General features: G+C 43.2%; 1 protein-coding gene across 1 annotated transcript; it reads right to left on the bottom strand.

Annotated features, from left to right (window-relative positions):
• Positions 1 to 2,442: 2,442 nt before the first annotated feature.
• On the bottom strand, positions 2,443 to 5,081 carry LOC128745964 (uncharacterized). The gene is made up of 2 exons (XM_053843019.1): positions 3,133 to 5,081; positions 2,443 to 2,536 (listed from the first exon to the last, which is right to left on the bottom strand). Exons 1-2 carry the CDS (start codon positions 5,079 to 5,081, stop codon positions 2,443 to 2,445), a joined length of 2,043 nt encoding a protein of 680 aa, XP_053698994.1.
• Between the last annotated feature and the right edge of the window lie 10,687 nt (positions 5,082 to 15,768).

The raw sequence follows: 15,768 nt of genomic DNA, 5'->3' as shown, positions 1-15,768 counted from the left end.
GCCGCCTCGTTATCTGACCGACATCATAGCGGACCGCCTGATGGTCACTGTGAGTGTAGCCATTGTCTACCCTCCAGTCTCCTATCAGACCAGGACTGCCGAATGTCACGTCGATGATAGACTCCGCACCGTTCCTACTGAAGGTACTTGTGGTGCCGACGTTGACCAGATCTACGTTGAGCTTTGCCAGAGCTTCAAGCAGAATCCGGCCCCTATGGTTCGTGCGACGACTTCCCCACTCTACCGCCCAAGCGTTAAAGTCGCCCGCCACAACCAACGGCCTTAGACCAGTCAGCACGACTGATAGTCGGTACACCATCCGCGTAAACTGCTCGATAGACCAACTCGGCGGAGCATAACAGCTGCAGTAGAACACTCCACCCACTTTGGCAACCACGAATCCCTCGTCTGCAGTTGACATAACATCTTGAACCGGGAACCTGCTTGTCGTCCATATAGCCGCCGTCCCGGACCTATCCGACACCCAGTTATCGTTTCCGGCAGGGATGCGGTATGGGTCCGAGATGATTGCAATGTCCGTCAACGACTCAATAACTGCTTGGTACAACAGCTGCTGGGCCGCGTGGCAGTGGTTCAAGTTCAGTTGCGTTACCTGCACTACGCCCGGGTTTTAGTCGCCAGCGCGCCTGCCGGGCACTTCAGGCCTCCTGTTGTGTGCTTAGTGTCCCGTTGGCCAGTACATATCAGGCACTTGGGTGGCGCAGTACAGTCCCTCGCTATATGACCCGTACCGCCACATCTCCTACACAAGTGGCTTCGGTCTGGCCCCTTACAGCTCCAGGACCTGTGCCCTCTCTCAAAGCACCGGAAGCAGGCCTCCGGCTGCTGGAACACGCTCAGTGGGCACACGGACCATCCCACCTTCAGCTTAGCCACTTTCAGGGCTGCATTTCCGTCTTCCAGTGGAAGTCTTATAGTTGCTACTTGGGTTCCCGCCGGTCCCATACGCGGACGAACTGCCTCGGTAGTCACCACCACTTTGCATTGCTCGTTGAGAGCTCGTGCTAGTTCACCCGCTTGGGCAATCTCGTCCAGGTTTTTAAGCTGGAGAGTCATCGGCGGAGACCTCTGGATACCACTTCTTGCGAACGGATTGTCTAATCCGTCCGCGCTCACTGAAGTTAATATTTTATTTTGATTGCTCATATAGAATCCCACGAGTTGAGGGGAAAGAAGAGTTCGCCGCATCAGAGCCCCTCATGATGCGGTAAGGGCTGTTTACTGTGGAGGGCGTTCTGGTACTCCACAGGCTCCGTTTGAGGCTGAGTATTTATGAAACCCCCCCACCATTCATCCCTCGGCACGGGTCGCATGACACCTTGGATTAGGGGTTTATCCATTCTTGTTTTTACTTTTAGCCATGGATAACAGCTATTAAAACCATCCTCCTTTGGGGGCTTTGGACCCTCTGCTCAGGTTCTCAGTATTTTCAGGTTCATCGAACATGCTTCTACCGAGATCCGTCATTTGCAGGCGGAGAGTTTACACTCAGCCTTCGCGTGAGTGCCCCCTTCTCTGTCCGCATACGACCCTAGTTTCCACCGGTTGTCCGATTTCCACTAAGGAACGTATCCCGGATGGTACCACGGGGAGGTAGAGAGAGGAGTTGCTAAATAAGAGGCTGTGGAACTTCGTGGTAGTTCTGGAGCGCATTATTCAACCATTTACCATATATATATATATATATATATATATATATATATATATATATATATATATATATATATATATATATATATATATATATATATGCCATATCTATACCTATAAAGAAGGATTTCTGTCTGTCTGTCTGTCTGTCTGTCTGTCCGTATGTTCCTTATAGAATCGAAAACTACTGAACCAATCGGGATGAAAGTATGCATGTAGAGGTTTTTTGGGGCCAGGAAAGGTTTTAGTGATGGTTAGAAACCCCTCCCCCCACTAAGAGGGGGGGCTCCAATACAAATGAAACACAAATTTCTGCATAACTCGACAACTAATCAAGCAAATAGAACAAAATTTGGCATGTGGGTGTTTTCGGTGACAAGAATTTATTCTATGGTAAATTGAGACCCCTCCCCTCTTTATAAGGGGAATTATAATTCCTCTCCTCTTTAAAAGGGGGGGCTTCCATACAAATTTCCTCATAACTCGAGAACTAATCAAGCAAATGGAATCAAATTTGGCATGTGAAGGTTTCCGAGGGCAAGAATATTTTCTATAGTAATTTTGTAAATTGTAATTTATTATCACTAATTTGACGAAAACCTGTCAGCTACATCGCTTTTACTCAAGTCAAGGAAAGTACATTTACAAAACATGGTAAACAAATATTAAATTACAGATTAAAACAAGTATAAAAATATTATTCCTAATTCCTAATTGAGGTGTTTTTTAAATAAGGCTAAGGATGGTAATTGCCTAACGGCCAAAGGTATGCTATTCCACATCGTTGCCCCGCTTATGAGCACGCTCCTTCCGCTGGAAGTTGAGTGATGTGGGAGGACAAATGACCTGGCCCGGTCGTTTATCCCTGGTTGAAGATGCTGTAGTAGGTAACTAGGTAGTTCACGTAGGTAGCCGCGACGTAGAAAGCAGCAGACTCGTAGTCTATAATTATCTAACAGGTCTCTTCCTAAAATCGTATGACGAACTTCCGCTGTGGTATCGCGACGACGTAGGTTGTAGACGAAACGCACGACTGATTTGAAGCTTCGAAGAAGTTGCTGTTTCAGGTTCATTGTTAATCCTGGGAAGTACACTACATCACAGTAAGTGTATAAGGGTGCGATAACAGCTTGGGCCAGCTTTTTCCTAGTAGCTGTGGATAGCACACTCTGGAATCGACGAAATGTCCGGAGAGTATTATAAACTTTCTTCACGATATTATTAGTTTGAGGGATCCATTTCAGGCCTTTATCCATAATGAGCCCCAGATTAGTCACATTGTCTGAGAGCTGAATCGATTCTCCGCAGAAAATGATGTTATTTTGTGGACAAACACCATTTTCCTTGCAAAAAATAATTGCTTGAGTTTTTTCTGGATTGGGAGATAATAAATTTTGTTTGGTCCAGACTTCGATAGCATTAAGGTCTTGATTTATGGTGTTTATAAGATTATCGACTTGCCCCACGAGTCCAGAGGTGTAGATTTGAAGGTCATCTGCATACAGCTGGTACCGGCATTTAAGAACACTCGGGAGACTGTTGATGTACAGGCTAAACAGCAAAGCACTCAAACACGATCCTTGGGGTGTTCCATCTAATAGTTGTCTTTCTGGTGATGTTGACTCGCCTAGCTTGACAACTTGGCTGCGTTGGTCGAGAAACGATGAGATCAGATCACAGGCTGCCGCCGAGAATCCGAATTCGTGGTTCAGTTTTTGTTGAAGGATTTGATGGTTGACGCAATTGAAGGCTAGTGAGAGGTCAACTAGCACCATTACAGTACATCGGTGTTTGTCGAGGTTGCTGTAAATGTTATGCGTTATTTCTGCAAGTGCGGTTGTAGTGCTATATCCGCGTCGAAAACCTGACTGATGTTCGGCTATCAAGTGTGGGTTATAGATGTCTAGATGATCGGCAATTTGTGTAAGCAAAATCTTCTCTAGAATCTTTGAGATCGCCGGAAGGACGCTAATGGGTCGAAAATCTTTGAGAGTAGTAATATTATTCGATTTTGGAATTGGTGTTACAACCGCTTTTTTCCAAGATGATGGAAATACTTTACACGCGATGATGGCATTGAAAATGTGTTTCAGTAGTGGGAGAATGAACGGGCTCAACATTTTCACAAACGAAATAGGTAAATCATCGCTTCCGATAGCATTGGACGAAATCTCGGACATTTTCTTGGCCACTTCAATAACACTGGTAGGCCGAAAGAGAAGTTCTTGCTGGATAACTATGCGTTGAGTTTCGATATGCGTGGAGGGCGGAATATTGCGTCTGTTTTGCAGCAGTAGATGTCCTTCAGTGAAAAACTGGTTAAGTTGATCACCATCAAAATCGTTGGGGGATTTGTTCTTTGAATTTGTGTGTATTCCTTCTCTCTTCAGGTTGTTCCAAAGTTGTTTGGCTGGGAGATCGTGTGCAAAATTTCTGTCAGCATATTGCTTTTTAGCGTTAAAGATCAGCGATTTAACCCTATCGCGATTTTGTACATACTCCTGCCATTGCGGTGAGTTTCTGGAGCGGTTGGGATTTCTTACATATAGCGTATAGGCGAGGTCTCTTACTGTTATAGCCTCTTCGATGTCTCGGGTAATCCAGGGGGTACGCTTGTCCCGAACTTGAATAATTCTGCTCGGGGCGTGAGCTTCCAAAAGGGACTGCAATTTTGCTGTTGCCAGCTCAACTTTGCGGTTAACATCAGCCGTGTCGTATATCTCTCGTAAATCAGTTGCTTGGAAGTCTGCTTGCAGTCGAACAGTATTAATGCTACGCATATTACGTATTCGTATAGCTTGAAGAGCGGTACGGGGTACACGGACATCGGCAATCAGGTACACTACCTCGTGGTCTGAAACAGCACTTCCATAGTGCGTGTTTGACTTGCAGATTGAGGAAGGGGAGTCTGTTACTAGTAGATCGATGGTTGTCGCGCTCTGCTCGGTAATTCGTGTGGCCGTAGTTGGTAGAAGACTTAAGTTAAAAAATGAGTGAATTCGATTCAGGGCCATCATATTACCGCAGGGGCGACTAGCGGCCACATTTATATTATAGTCGCCAACGAGATAGATTCTGTCAAAATCAAATTCATGTAGGTCTACCAAAAGCTTTTCATAACACTGGGCGAATAGCGGATTGGATCCAGACGGGTTATATACCACAACAACGCAGATGTTATAGTTGTTAATTTTTGCTTGAATTGCCAGAAACTCTAGACGGTTTGCTCTGTTCTCTCCTGGCTCATGTGTAGATTTGAGTATGGGCGTCGCTTTAATTCCTTTTTGAACATACAGTCCCACGCCGCCAAACGATCTAGTTCTGTTTCCATTTCCAATAGGCAAGGAGTGCCGAATGAAGTTGTAGGCTGGAACTCGGATGGGACCAACAGGTGATGAGGGTCGGAGCATGGTTTCAGTTACCGCAAAGAAATTGTATTGGCAATTATTGAGCAAAATTTTAACACCATCAATATGATGTTCTAAACTTCGGACGTTGAGATGCCCGATACGGAGGTTGGTATGGCTGATTCTGGGCATTAACAATATATTTTTATTTTTAAAGCCGTCTGTACTGCAGCGAGCTAGGATGTGATACATGAGGAGAATCGGCTTCTACTGCGCCTAAAGATGTTGACTTAGTCCTATTTTCGGGATTTGTCAACTCAATAAGGTGCTTGACATCTTTAATAAGAATGTAACGTGTTTGATGGAACAGCCGTATAGAGACTAAGCCGTTGCGTACAAATACCGACTGTACCACTGTTTTGTGCTTCAGTCTCAGTGCCAGATTGCGAATCCGAAAGATAGAGACGGGAAGCATTTCATTGATGGTAAAACGGTAATTTAACGGGAGATCCGTGAAAATCCGACATAGTTTGACATGGTTATATCGTTCAAAATATCGGCGGAGTACAGCATCACGAGCTCCTCGATCGTCGAAAATGACGATGATGGTCGGAGTAATGGAACGATCTGACCATTTAGATGGTTTTACGGATAAACGAAAACAATTCACGACATGCGGCATCCGGTCGGAAATATCGAGGAGACCGAATATTTTCCCAACAATGGCTGAGACTCTCTCGCCGGGTTGCACTGGAACTTTGTTTATTGCCATTCTAACATTATTGACGCTTTGTGAGCAGGTACTTGCAAGTTTCGCACCAGATTCAATCATTTCTAGTTTCCGTTCCATTTCATCTAACATTTTCCGTTGTTCAGTATGCCTTTCTTCTGACGTGTTGCATTCTTGTATACGGCTCTGGAGACGATCAAATAACTTTTTATTCGTCGAACGAAGGCACTCGAGTTCTGACCGTAAGCTGGTTAATTTAGAGGTTAGGTCTTCGATGTGACTAGTGATTTGCTTCAGGTCACTGGATGTCGATGAGGGTTGGAACGTTTCTGGTTTAGCAATAAGGTTTCCCAGAGCACAGCAGTTGCCGCAGAAGTACCAAAAATGCGCGAGAACTGGTAAAACTGCATCATTGATACGAACACAGCAGGTGTGGGACCAGTTGGAGCAACCATCACAGCAAATCCAATTTACAGCTTCGTTGCTCGCTTTGTTCTTTCTGGAACGTTTCCTGTGTTTTCCGACTGGTGGAGGATTTTCACAGCCGCAAGCATTACATACATCTTGTGACATATTAATAATAACGATAGCACTACAGTAGACGGCTTCTATAGTTCCTTATTGCATATTACGGTATCCACAACACAATCAATATTGAGGTTAGGAAACGAGCGCTAATACACGGATTAATACCGACCGGACCGTCGATTTTTTAACGAAAACAAGTGTAAATTAGGACCCCTCCCCACTTTAAGAGGGGGGGCTCCTGTACCAAAGAAACACAATTTTCCTCATAACTCGAGAAGTAATTAAGCAATGGAACCAAATTTGGCATGTGGGTGTTTTTGGAGACAAAATTTTTTTCTATGATGAATTGGGACCCCTCCTCGTTTTAGGAGGGGGGATCCTATACCCATGAAATACAAATTTCCTCATAACTGAAGAACTAATCAAGCAAATGGAACAAAATTTGGCATGTGAAAGTTTTCGAGGGCAAGAATATTTTCTATGGTGAATAAGGACCCCTCCCCACTTTAAGAGGGGGGGCTCCTATACAAACGAAATACAAATTTCCTCATAACTCGAGAACTAATCAAGCAAATGGAACAAAATTTGGCACGTGAGTGTTTTTGGAGACAAAATTTTTTTCTATGATAAATTGGGACCCCTCCCCACTTTAGGAAGGGGGGCTCCTATACAAATGAAATGCAAATTGCCTCATAACTCGAGAATTAATCCATCAAATGGAACCAAATTTGGCATGTGAAAGTTTTCTAGGGCATGAATATTTTCTATGGTGAATTAGAACCCCTCCCCACTTTAAGAGGGGGGGGTTTCTCTACAAACGAAATACAAATTTCCTCATAACTCGAGAACTAATCAAGCAAATGGAACCAAATTTGACACGTGGGTGTTTTTGGAGACAAAAATGTTTTCTATGATGAATTGGGACCCCTATCCACTTTAGGAGGGGGGGCTCCTATACAAATGAAATTCAAATTTCCTAATAACTCGAGAACTAATCAAGCAAATAGAACCAAATTTGGCATGTGGAGGTTTCTGGAGGCAAAAATATTTTCTATGGTGAATTACGACCCCTTCCCCTTTTAAGAGGGGAGCTCCCATACAAATGAAATTCAAATTTCCTTATAACTTGAGAACTAATCAAGCAAATGGAACCAAATTTGGCATGTGGAGGTTACTGGAGGCAAACATTTTTTCTATGATGAATTGGGACCCCTCCCCGATTTAGGAGGGGGGGATCCTATACAAATGAAATACAAATTTCCTCATAACTGAAGAACTAATCAAGCAAATGGAACAAAATTTGGCATGCGAAAGTTTTTGAGGGCAAGAATATTTTCTATGGTGAATAAGGACCCCTCCCCACTTTAAGAGGGGGGGCTCTCATACAAACGAAATACAAATTTCCTCATAACTCTAGAACTAATCAAACAAATGGAACCAAATTTAGCATGTGGGTGTTTTTGTAGGCAAGAATATTTTCTATGGTATATTTTCTATGGATTTCCCCACTTTAAGAGGGGGGGGGCTCCTATACAAATGAAAAACAAATTTCCTCATAACTCGAGAACTAATCAAGCAAATGGAACCAAATTTGACATGTAAGTGGTTTTGGACGCAAGATTTTTTTCTATGGTGAATTGAGACTCCTCTCTTCTTTAGAAAGCGAGTTATAGCCCATCTCCTCTTTAAGAGGGTGGGCTTCCATACAAATGAAATTCAAATTTCCTCTTATCTCGAGAACTAATCAATCAAATGGAACCAAATTTGGCATGCGGGAGATTTTGGAGTCTTGAATTTATTTTACGATAGTTAGAGACCTCTCACCCCTGTGGTAGGGGGATATGGACTCTCATACAAATAAAACAGAAATTTTTGCGAAACTAAAAAACTAATCGAACTCGAGAAATTCGAGACTCTTCCATAAAACATACAAGACCAATACAAGACCACAAAAACTATCTATAGTAACACTAGATCATTCAGGCCGAGGCGGTCGAGAGTGTTGCCGGTGACCCGCTGTCGGAAGCGCCGCCCACTGGGGGGCTTGCAAAACTCGAGATTGTGACAAAGATCATCCGAGATTCATGATTTATGTACAACACAGGTTAATTTGTGGCAATACGAAGTTTGTCGGGTCAGCTAGTATATATATATATGCCATATCTATACCTATAAAGAAGGATTTCTGTCTGTCTGTCTGTCTGTCTGTCTGTCCTGTGTTCCTTATAGAATCAAAAACTACTGAACCAATCGGCATGAAAATTTGCATGTAGAGGTTTTTGTGGCCAGGAAAGGTTTTAGTGATGGTTAGAGACCCCTCCCCCCACTAAGAGGGGGGGCTCCCATACAAATGAAACACAAATTTCTGCATAACTCGAGAACTAATCAAGCAAATAGAACCAAATTTGGCATGTGGGTGTTTTCGGTGACAAGAATTTATTCTAGGGTAATTTGTTTATTTGTTTGTTTATTTATTTATAATCCATCTGACAATTTGTCTTAATGAAGTGTATGATGTACTTATATAATATTTAATCTTTTCACTCGATTAACAAATTGGGATGCAGACATTCCAAACTCGAACACAGATTCCACCGAAGTAAACAGGCGTACCATCGCAGCGATAGGCTGGTTGTAACCATAGCGTGTTCGATAAAATCCTGGCTGCATTAATGATCGCTGTCGCAAGGATCTTCCTGATGCCCGGAAATCAAGCAGGGATAAAAGATGTGGGCAATCGATGTCACCAGCGAGCAATTTAACAACGAAAGCGGCTTGCTGGATTTTTCGTCTCCGAGCGAGCGTTTCGAGACTAAGCAGTTGACATCTATCTGGATACGCTGGGAGATTCCAGGGATAACGCCATGGAAGATTCCTGAGAGCGAGCCGTATGAATCTTTTTTGGACTCGCTCGATCCTTAAGTTCCACGTTACGTCGTTCGGTGTCCATATAATGGAAGTGTTTTCAAGGATCGGCCTAACAAGAGAACAGTATAATGCCTTTAAGCAATGCGGATCCGTAAAGTCCTTGGCAATCTTGGAGATGAAGCCAAGCTGTCGGTTTGCCTTAGAAATGATCGACTTATAGTGCGCATGAAAGGTAAGCTTAGGATCCAGTAGAATACCAAGGTCCGTTACATGGTCCACTCGATTCAAAATAGTACCGTCGATATGGTAATCAAACATAATCGGATCTGAAGAACGATGAAAGGTCATGACGTTGCATTTTGCGATACTTATAACAAGTTTGTTCAGCTGACACCAATTGACGAACACGTTTAGCAACATTTGCAGATGGAGGCAGTCCTCAATAGAGCGCACCACTACGTAGATTTTCAAATCATCGGCGTAAATGAGTTTGCATCTGTAACCAAGCGAGAATGCAACATCGTTGAAGAAAACGACGAACAAAAGTGGTCCTAAATTGCTCCCTTGCGGAACTCCAGATTTATTAACAAACGGTGACGAGATGCTTATACCGTGTTTGACATGAAGCGTTCTTTCAATCAGATAGGATGAAAGCCACGACACCAATCTGCTCGAGGCTCCCATTCGCAACAATTTACGCAGTAACACTTTGTGGTCAATTTTGTCGAAAGCCGCTTTCAGATCCGTATAGATGACATCAACTTGCGCTCTGCCTTCCATAGCCGTCGAACAAGTGGTAACAAAGTCTAACAAGTTTGTAGTTACGGATCTGCCGGGAATGAAACCATGTTGGTCAGAGGAGATATGAGACTTCGTTGCTTGTAGAATTCGGTCGCTGACGATAATCTCGAACAGTTTCGAGGCGGCGGAAAGGCTGGTAATCCCACGGTAATTTCTGACGTCACGACGATCACCACTTTTATACACGGGAAACATGTATGACAGCTTCCAGCTCGCAGGAAATTCTCCCCCAACGAATGATCGGTTAAAAATGGCGGCTAACGGCTCAGCAAAAGAACTAGCACAGCGACAGAAAACAACAGCCGGGATTCCGTCCGGTCCAGGAACGTACGAGCTTTTTAACTTTTTTGAGGCAGCAACAATCATGGCGGGCGAAATTTCAAACGTATCCAGGTCTACAGAATCCAGTGAGACATTAGACGCGGCAAGTTCGGCGTCTGCATCGGACGATTGTTCAGCTTGAAAGACTGAAGCAAAATGTATCGCAAAGAAATCACATGTTTCGGCTTCACTCGTAGATTCTCTGCCATCGTAAACCATGTTAGATGGGATTGACTGATTTTTCCTCTTCGTATTCACAAAACTCCAAAACGATTTTGGATTCCGACGCAAACCAAACTGCACCCTTAGAACGTACGACTTATAAAGTGCAGCATTTAACTTTCTGTAGTTGTCACTCGCCCTCTTGAAATTGTTCTTTAACACTACTGATCTATCAATCCTCAAACGACGCAGCCAACGATTACGGTCCCTTTTCGCTCGACGAAGAAGAGAAGTACTCCATGGAGGTGAAATTGGTTTTCTTTTCACTGGAACGTTTGAGTTTAGCCATTGACGAATAACATCGCCGAACAGGGAGGCCATACCATGAACATCCACGCAATTGTGGATACAGCGCCAATCTACAGCTGATAGGTAAGCAGAAAGTCTGTCGAAGTCGATTTTCCGGAAATTAAGTTCTCTCCTGCGTTCATCAGTCGTTGGTAGCGACTCCGAAAGTTCGCCACAAACATTAATGCGAATATCCAGTGGAGGATGATGAAGATCTACTGGTAGTAGGGGATCCTCTGAAGCGGTAACCGCAGCACGGCTGGCCTCAGACACAAAAACTAAATCTAGAGAGCGGCCGTTGTTATTCAGTTGTAGATTTACTTGATTCATGGTCAAGAAATCCATGCCATCGACCAATGCTATATTCGCTGGAGTTAAATATGACACGTTAGGAAGAGTACCGCTCTCGTCTTTGCGCCATGCAATGCGGGGTTGATTGTAATCGCCGCACACAAGGACAGTATCACCTTGAGAGGCCTTGTTGCACAGTTCACGGACGGTGCTAATGTGCTCTTCAATTATATCAACTGATCGGCTTTTGTCGGGAGGAATGTAAATATTGCACATCAGGAAACGATGACCCCGTATCGTAGCAGAGACACACACTTGCTCCAGGCTATTGCCGTTACATGTGTTAATGCGGGAACAACCATGCCGCTCGGCAACAGCAATTAACACACCGCCAAAACTATGCTTGTCGCTGTTAACACTGGATCGGTCGCAACGGAATACATTGAATGAGGTACCGAAAATCTGCAGTGAATTGATGCTGTCATTTAACCCAGTCTCCGTTAGCATAATTACGTCGTAGCTACAATCGAAAGATGCCAGAAAGATGTCGTCAAGTTTGGTCCTCAATCCTTTTACATTCTGATAATAAAACCAGAGGGCATCATCGGCAGCGGTAAGGGCAAGCTTCGGGTTCTTATCGTCTAAATTAACACGCGCGAAGTCACTATTTATTGCTGCATCATTTCCGGTGGAGTATCGAGCGGAGTATCGAGCGTTGGCGTCAAGTTCACAGCTGGGGATCTCCGAAATTTTTTGGCAGAATAATCCTCAAACTCGCGGAATACAATACCTTCCGGCCAAGTCGAAGGGTCAAGTGCATCCGACTTTAGCGCAGGATCCAGACCGACTTTGAAGGAAATGAACGTCATACTACTAATGTCCGCCGCTTTTCCCACCAGCCTTACAACTTCAGGTTCTTGGGATATCTCGAGATTTGCTCGTACCATAGCAGAAACTTGTTCATTTGTCACATCCGGGCGAATGCGGGATAAGTAGACCCAAAATTTGTTTGCCGAATTGTCAACTACGGGAACGGACACAACGTTTTGCCCTGCTTGCTTAGAACCGGATTGGCATTCGGATGCTTTATAAGCTAGATCAGGTACACGGGGACGTTTTGTAGCGCGAACGGGTTCAACTGACGGCCAACGTTTGACCACTGGCGACAAAACTGAAGGAACCGTTTTTGAAGACATCTGCTTAATTTCCGACTGAAGATTGTTGATTGCAGCCGTAAGAGACATCAGCGGAGATTTTTCGTCAGCTAGCTTCGTAATAGAACGAAGGTGACTGCTCTCAAACATCTCAGCACACTGATCACACATCCAAAATAAGTTTTTACGATGGGATTGAAAATAATTCGTTAGGGCACGAGTAACACCCGAGCACGACATGTGGAGTCTGCAACCACAGTAACCACGGCAGGTAACGAAATCGATGCCAGTTATTTCCTGGCTGCACTTAGCACAACAACTTTTCTCAGTGCTCATCGTCGCACAATATCCGACTCGCACTCAACAAGGCACACAAGCAGCAAGCAATGTACATATACGATAGCGCAAAAGCGGCAACGGTCTGCTCGTATGGATTATCTATTGTCTAAGGTACTGCGATGAAACAATCCAACTGGAATGAAGCGGCAGCGGGCACAGCACACAAAAATAAATGTACAAATTTTCACTGATATCAACAATTACACTTTAAACTGCACTTTATTGAAACTCAGTAGACAAACACGAAATGAATGGTTAAAAATTAAAAGGTTCTTGGTACAAAAACACTTTAAAAACGGTGATAAATAAACTCTCTAAAATAAACTCGACTAGCTTAGCTTGACAAGCACAGCACATTTGAGACCCCTCCCCTCTTTATAAGGGGAATTATAACTCCTCTCCCCTTTAAGAGGGGGGGTTTCCATACAAATTTCCTCATAACTCGAGAACTAATCAAGCAAATGGAACCAAATTTGGCATGTGAAAGTTTTCGAGGGCAAGAAAATTTTCTATGTTGAATTAGGACCCCTCCTCACTTTAAGAGGGGGGGCTCCTGTACAAATGAAATACCAATTTCCTCATAACTCGAGAACTAATCAAGCAAATGGAACCAAATTTGGCATGTGTGTTTTTGGAGACAAATTTTTTTTCTATGATGAATTGGGACCCCTCCCCATTTTAAGTGGGGGGGGGCTCCTATACAAACGAAATACAAATTTCCTTATAACTCGAGAGCTAATCCAGCAAATGGAACCAAATTTGGCATGTAGGTGTTTTTGGAGGCAAGAATTTTTTCTATGATGAATAAGAACCTCTCCCCACTTTAGGAGGGGGGCTCCTATACAAATGAAATACAAATTTCCTCATAACTCGAGAACTAATCAAGCAAATAGAACCAAATTTGGCATGTGGGTGTTTTCGGTGACAAGAATTTATTCTATGGTAAATTGAGACCCCTCCCTCTTTATAAGGGGAATTGTAACTCCTCTCCCCTTTAAGAGGGGGGGGCTTCCATACAAATTTCCTCATAACTCGAGAACTAATCAAGCAAATGGAACCAAATTTGGCATGTGAAGGTTTTCGAGGGCAAGAAAATTTTCTACGGTGAATTAGGACCCCTCCCCACTCTAAGAGGGGGGGTTACTGTACAAATGAAATACAAATTTCCTCCTAACTCGAGAACTAATCAAGCAAATAGAACAACATTTGGCATGTGGGTGTTTTTTTTTGGTGACAAGAATTTATTCTATGGTGAATTGAGACCCCTCCCCTCTTTATAAGAGGAATTATAACTCCTCTCCCCTTTAAGAGGGGGGGCTTCCATACAAATTTCCTCATAACTCGAGAACTAATCAAGCAAATGCAACCAAATTTGGCATGTGAAGGTTTTCGAGAGCAAGAAAATTTTCTATGGTGAATTAGGACCCCTCCCCACTTTAAGAGGAGGGGCTCCTGTACAAATGAAATACAAATTTCCTCATAACTCGAGAACTAATCAAGCGAATTGAACCAAATTTGGCATATGTGTGTTTTTGGAGACAATTTTTTTTCAATGATGAATTGGGACCCCTCCCCACTTTAGGAGGGGGGGTCCTATACAAACGAAATACAAATTTCCTCATAACTCGAGAACTAATCCAGCAAATGGAACCAAATTTGGCGTGTAGGTGTTTTTGGAGGCAAGAATTTTTTCTGTGATGAATTAGGACCTCTTCCCACATTAGGAGGGGGGGCTCCAATACAAATGAAATACAAATTTCCCCATAACTCGAGAACTAATCAAGCAAATAGAACCATATTTAGCATGTGGGTGTTTTTGGAGGCAACCATTTTTCCCATTATGAATTAGGACTTCTTACCTTTTTAGGAGGGGGGGGGGGGCTCCCATTCAAGCGAAATACAAATTTGCTCATAACTTTAGAACTAATCAAGCAAATGGAACCAGATTTGGCATGTGAGAGTTTTAGATGGCAGAATTTTTTTTCTGTGGTGTATTACGACCCCTCTCCCTTTTAAGAGGGTGGGCTCCCATACAAATGAAATACAAATTTCCTTATAATTTGAGTACTAATCAAGCAAATGGAACCAAATTTAGCATGTAGGAGATTTTTGAGTCTTGAATTTATTTTATAATAGTTAGAGACCTCTCACCCCTGTGGTAGGGGGATATGGACTCTCATACAAATAAAACAGAAATTTTTGCGAAACTCAAAAACTAATCCAACTCGAGAAATTCGAGACTCTTCCATAAAACATCTATACCTATAAAGAAGGATTTCTGTCTGTCTGTCTGTCTGTCTGTCTGTCCTGTGTTCCTTATAGAATCAAAAACTACTGAACCAATCGGCGTGAAAATTTGCATGTAGAGGTTTTTGTGGCCAGGAAAGGTTTTAGTGATGGTTAGAGACCCCTCCCCCCACTAAGAGGGGGGGCTCCCATACAAATGAAACACAAATTTCTGCATAACTCGAGAACTCATCAAGCAAATAGAACCAAATTTGGCATGTGGGTGTTTTCGGTGACAAGAATTTATTCTAGGGTAATTTGAGACCCCTCCCCTCTTTATAAGGGGAATTATAACTCCTCTCCCCTTTAAGAGGGGGGGTTTCCATACAAATTTCCTCATAACTCGAGAACTAATCAAGCAAATGGAACCAAATTTGGCATGTGAAAGTTTTCGAGGGCAAGAAAATTTTCTATGTTGAATTAGGACCCCTCCTCACTTTAAGAGGGGGGGCTCCTGTACAAATGAAATACCAATTTCCTCATAACTCGAGAACTAATCAAGCAAATGGAACCAAATTTGGCATGTGTGTTTTTGGAGACAAATTTTTTTTCTATGATGAATTGGGACCCCTCCCCATTTTAAGTGGGGGGGGGGCTCCTATACAAACGAAATACAAATTTCCTTATAACTCGAGAGCTAACCAGCAAATGGAACCAAATTTGGCATGTAGGTGTTTTTGGAGGCAAGAATTTTTTCTATGATGAATAAGAACCTCTTCCCACTTTAGGAGGGGGGGCTCCTATACAAATGAAATACAAATTTCCTCATAACTCGAGAACTAATCAAGCAAATAGAACCAAATTTGGCATGTGGGTGTTTTCGGTGACAAGAATTTATTCTATGGTAAATTGAGACCCCTCCCTCTTTATAAGGGGAATTGTAACTCCTCTCCCCTTTAAGAGGGGGGGGCTTCCATACAAA

The sequence above is a fragment of the Sabethes cyaneus genome, chromosome 1 (genome assembly GCF_943734655.1).
Source record: "Sabethes cyaneus chromosome 1, idSabCyanKW18_F2, whole genome shotgun sequence".
In the NCBI taxonomy this organism is placed as follows: domain Eukaryota; kingdom Metazoa; phylum Arthropoda; class Insecta; order Diptera; family Culicidae; genus Sabethes; species Sabethes cyaneus.
This window is presented reverse-complemented; position numbering and strand designations above follow the sequence as displayed.

Excerpts from the sequence above, each read along its gene's own strand:
- LOC128745964 (XM_053843019.1), bottom strand. The coding sequence starts at position 5,081 with ATGCTCCGACCCTCATCACCTGTTGGTCCCATCCGAGTTCCAGCCTAC. Across the intron at positions 2,537-3,132 it reads TACACCTCTGGACTCGTGGG|GGATAAACGACCGGGCCAGG; the intron begins GCAAGTCGATAA and ends ATCTTCAACCAG.